Consider the following 4,491-nt stretch of genomic DNA (forward strand, 5'->3'; position numbering starts at 1 on the left):
TTTGCAAAAAAGGAGAAATATCACTAGCATTGAAATTTTGGGATTGATTACATATCGATATGTGATATACCCTTTGTTGACAGCTTGACATCCATACTTCCTCTCTACATTACTGGTAACAGTTAATGCCGGGTTTGTTTTTCTTTTCTTTTCTTGTGATTCCCCTTCCTGTTATAGCCATACACTCACAGATGAGAGAGACGAAACCGAAAGACACAAGCATTAGATTGCTTAAGATGACTATTCTGGTTGAGAAGCCAGAACCCCTAAATACGGATACAAGAACTAAAGACTAATTAAGAGGGGCATTCTAGCTATGGTTTTCTTCTAACGTAAGGAAAACTATTCCAACTACTACTTTCTTCGTGATCATCTGATTCATTACAGGACACCTCCTCTGTGATTCCACTGGATCCTGAGGATGATGAGGAAGGAGCTAGATTCAAATCAGTTGTCTTCTCCTTTGTCATGAAATCATAGAAAACAGGCTCAGTGGCCCTGAGTTTGGGCAGTCTATTATCATTGCCAATTTGAATGTTTTCCTCCTCATTTTTTGTGCCTCTCTTCTTCAAAAATATGCGGCATAGAACCCAATTTTCCATTGGCACCACAACAGGGCCCTGCAGAAAATTCGACAGAAATGATCAATTTGACCCGCAAGCATGAACAGAGTTAGCAACAATAATGTATTCAAGTGGTTAAACGTGCTCAAGGTTTTTTCTTTTTCAGGAATTGTACTTTGCAGGAACAGAGAGATGAATCTTAGTGGAAATGGGTTTTAAAGATCTGATATGAATTTTTTTAAAATAGCTTGGTAGAAAAGAAAATGTACCCAGTAAAACCTCTACCTGAGTTGAATTTTTATTTTTCAGGGTATTGCAGGCTGTGGTTTCAGTGCTTGCAAGGCGGTATTCATGCATGATCCAATCAGTCCTAGTGCCATGGGGGGGCTTTCCTCTGTAAAAAACCAGAGTTTTCTTCATCCCCACAACTTGGTGGCCCTTAGAAGTCACAATTTGCTTGTCTATTCCAGTTGCCTTCCAGTAGCCAGAGCCTGTGGCTCTGTTGGATCGATTCCCATTGGGATATTTGGCTTCTCTGGTGCTGAAAAAGTACCGTTCTTGCTCCAAATCACCTGAACCCACAAACGCCATATATCAGAACAGAGTAGAAATTATCTTCGTAATTTTTCTTGCAACTTCGTTTACTCAAGTAGTGTGAGCCACATGACATTGCAGTTTGGTTTTAATTGAAAATCTATCTTTAGAAATGCCTTTGCTACTGACAATTTTACAAAGAACCCTAGCTACAAAGATACAATTACAATAAATATACCATTTCAACTTTCAGTGCTTGCTGTCTATGCATCGTGATAACTAACCTGGCAAATCCCAAGGATCAGACCTGCAAACATCGACTTCAGGGATTATGGAAGCAGGCAAGGGGCAAGCAAACACCTTTCTCTTCAAGTACTGGACAACAAGCTCCTCATCTGTTGGGTGGAACCTAAATCCAGGAGGCAATCTAAGCACACCATTCTTAACAAAACTAAGCTTCTCCATACCCTTATGAAAGCACCTCACAAGAACTTCAAAAGGAACAAAAAAAGACTGTATATGTATGTATGTGCCTTGTGGCTCGAAAATGTCTCCACCAGCTATTGGAGCTGCGCAATTCTAGCTTATAGTCTAAAAACTCATGCACACTTCTTATAGTTGTAACAACCCATTAAAGTTTTACATAAAGAGAATATTAGACAAAGAGCCTCAAATAGAAGAAGAAGAAGAAAAGGAGAGCAATAGATAAAATTATTAGAGTATAGAAAGAGATGTAAAGAGAGGAGAAAAGGGTGAGAGAGGGAATCAAAGAGGTGTGGCTATTTGAGAGGGAAAGTGTGGCTTCTTTTATAGTAATGGGTGTGTTTGAGGGAAAGGAGATGAGGGGGGGTCATTCAGAATAAGGACGACTCCAATGGCGTAGACAAGACTCAAACTCTTTTCTTTTGACACTGTTTGTTGTGAGGATATAATAAACGTTTAAGACTTTTAAGCACTTATTTTTTTGTTTATCTGCGAAAAAGTTTTCAAGTTTTAATAAATTAAACCGAACCCACAAGTGTCGAAGAACTAAGCTTAGTTCTGTTCGGCCTCTGGGGATAACCGATGCTGTTAAAGCTCTTTTCAACCCTTTCCTCTTCCCTTCCACCTACGATTTCTCAATTTTATATTCTCTGAAATCACTTTTTCACCCTTCCCCTCTAACGTACGGTTCCTTTTCCTTTTCCTTTCCTTCTTTTCTCATCACATGATGAGAGAGGCAATGCAAGCTAGCAAAGAAGTATAGGAGAGGAAAGTATGGTGTAGCCTTAGCCTGTAGCTCTACAGGCATTGCTTGGGTGTATATTGTCATGCATGGATGCCTCACCTCATTATCAATCAGATGGGCTCAGCAGTCACAAGTGTTCTCGAGAAAGAAACAAATGCAATTATTGGTTTTAATTTGCAAGGGAAAGATAAGGTTTTTAAATTACGAGCCTATACTGTAAATGAATCAAGTTGCTGCTATTATTTTTTTCAAATTAAAAAAAAAATATAATTGCCGGGTTTTAAATAAAAATTAGATGCAAGAAGTTTGAGTCTAGTTTTGCAGTCAGTTCCAATTCAAGGATATTGAGATGACCAAAGTCAACTCGGGTTATTATTTTAAATTTACGACCTGAGTCATGAGACCGGGATAATCCCATTAAAGGCAAACTCAAAAACACCAAGAAACAAGATTCTTAATCAAACAAATATTGAATGATAAAATTGATAAAAAAAAAATCAATAAAAAAAGCAATGAAAAAAAATAACAATTAAAAGAATTAGGTCTAAATTCAACATAAAAATTACATGAAATTAAATGTTTAAGGAGGAATTGAAAAAAAAACAAACATATCAAAATTAAATGTTTCTTTGCATGACCAACACACAATCCTAGAAAGAAACAGAAGGAAAAAAAAGAAAGTAAATTGACACTAAACTAGACCCAACCACCATATACGCGCCACTCAGGAAGGAAGAGGATGTCGGGATGAGTCCAATGATGTGGCGGAATCATAATTCAAACCACCGGAAACGCGCCACCTGGGAAAGAAGAGGATGATGAGATGATTCCAATGATGTGGCAGAATCATTATTCAAACCACTGGAGTCAGCCGCATGCGCTACCCAAAGGCGGGGGAGCGGCTAATGCACTGATGCGTGCGAGTATATAGTAGTTATTTAACCCATGAATAATTTCTTTTGGCAAAACAATGCAAGCTTTTTATTTTTTAAAAAATTATAATTATAAATCAAAAAGCCTATGCATGCATTTAATTAAATACATCGAGAATCATTTGTGCCAATAAATGCATAAAAAACAAAGTGTTAACGCGTCTATTCAACTCGCCTCGCTGCAGGTTGATTATTTTTTTTCTAATGCAAAATAATTAATGTGTAGGTGTTATTAGTGTGTTTTTCTGACATCGAGTAAAAAATATATTCATAAATCAAAAAGTCAATGCTTGCATATAATAAAATATAGTAAAGATCATATGTGTTGATAAAAACTTGTAAGATCTTAAGCCAATTTTCAACATAGTGAAAGAATAGAACAATATTGCAATTGCTACAGTGAAATACTATTTTCCTAGTGTTTGTATATTATTTTTTAAAAAAAAAATGTAAAGAAAAAAATTATAAAAGAATAAAAAGAAGAACAAAAAGAATGATATAGATAGGCCGTAATAAATATTCAAAGTGTAAAAAATAAAAAATAATAATTTTTTTCAAAAAAAATATAAAAAGATAAAAAAAACTACACAAAAATAAAGATAAAAATAATAATAATAAATAGATCAAGTTTAAAATAATAAAATACCACGTATAAAAGAAAAAACAAATTTAAAAAAACTTATTTTTATAAAAACTCAAAAATTACAATTTTACCGTCACTACAATACCGCTACAGTAAAAAAAACAAACGGTAAAACTTACAGTTATAACATTTCCACATAAAAACACTATTTCCTTTTATTAGTATAATAATAAGAAATAGGTTTCTAATGATTTCAAAGAAAACAAGCTAAGAACATTTTGGACGGTGAAGGGGACAACTCGGTCATGGTAACCGCACAGGGATAGTTTGGTCTTTTTAACAAGAAAGAATACAAGAGCCGGAAAAGGGTTCTTACAAGATTGAAGCCACGCAGGGCTGAAGTCAGCTCACATCATGCATACAGCTGGAGGTCACTTGCTGTTTTGCCTTGATGGCAAAAGGTGAAAGTACAAACTACCCCCACGTAATAGTCTCGAACATTTTTTATTTTTGTTAGCCGCTGGTTTCTTAAAGCCGTTCATCAAATGTCTGTACTTTTAGCTAAAAAAGGGAAGGCAATGTTGCTTTCTATGTTCCTTCTTTTGCATAATTCAATGTTTTTTTTTACGAGTTCAATTATTAAAAATCTTA

At 35.2% G+C, this 4,491-nt stretch overlaps 1 protein-coding gene across 1 annotated transcript; it reads right to left on the bottom strand.

Moving 5' to 3' along the window:
- On the bottom strand, positions 1 to 2,011 carry LOC133680788 (NAC domain-containing protein 83-like). Its single transcript, XM_062103782.1, has 3 exons — positions 1,382 to 2,011; positions 849 to 1,135; positions 1 to 620 (listed from the first exon to the last, which is right to left on the bottom strand). Exons 1-3 carry the CDS (start codon positions 1,560 to 1,562, stop codon positions 315 to 317), a joined length of 774 nt encoding a protein of 257 aa, XP_061959766.1. The 5' UTR covers positions 1,563 to 2,011; the 3' UTR covers positions 1 to 314.
- Positions 2,012 to 4,491: the final 2,480 nt, after the last annotated feature.

Source organism: Populus nigra, chromosome 1 (assembly GCF_951802175.1).
Source record: "Populus nigra chromosome 1, ddPopNigr1.1, whole genome shotgun sequence".
Classification (NCBI taxonomy): Eukaryota; Viridiplantae; Streptophyta; class Magnoliopsida; order Malpighiales; family Salicaceae; genus Populus; species Populus nigra.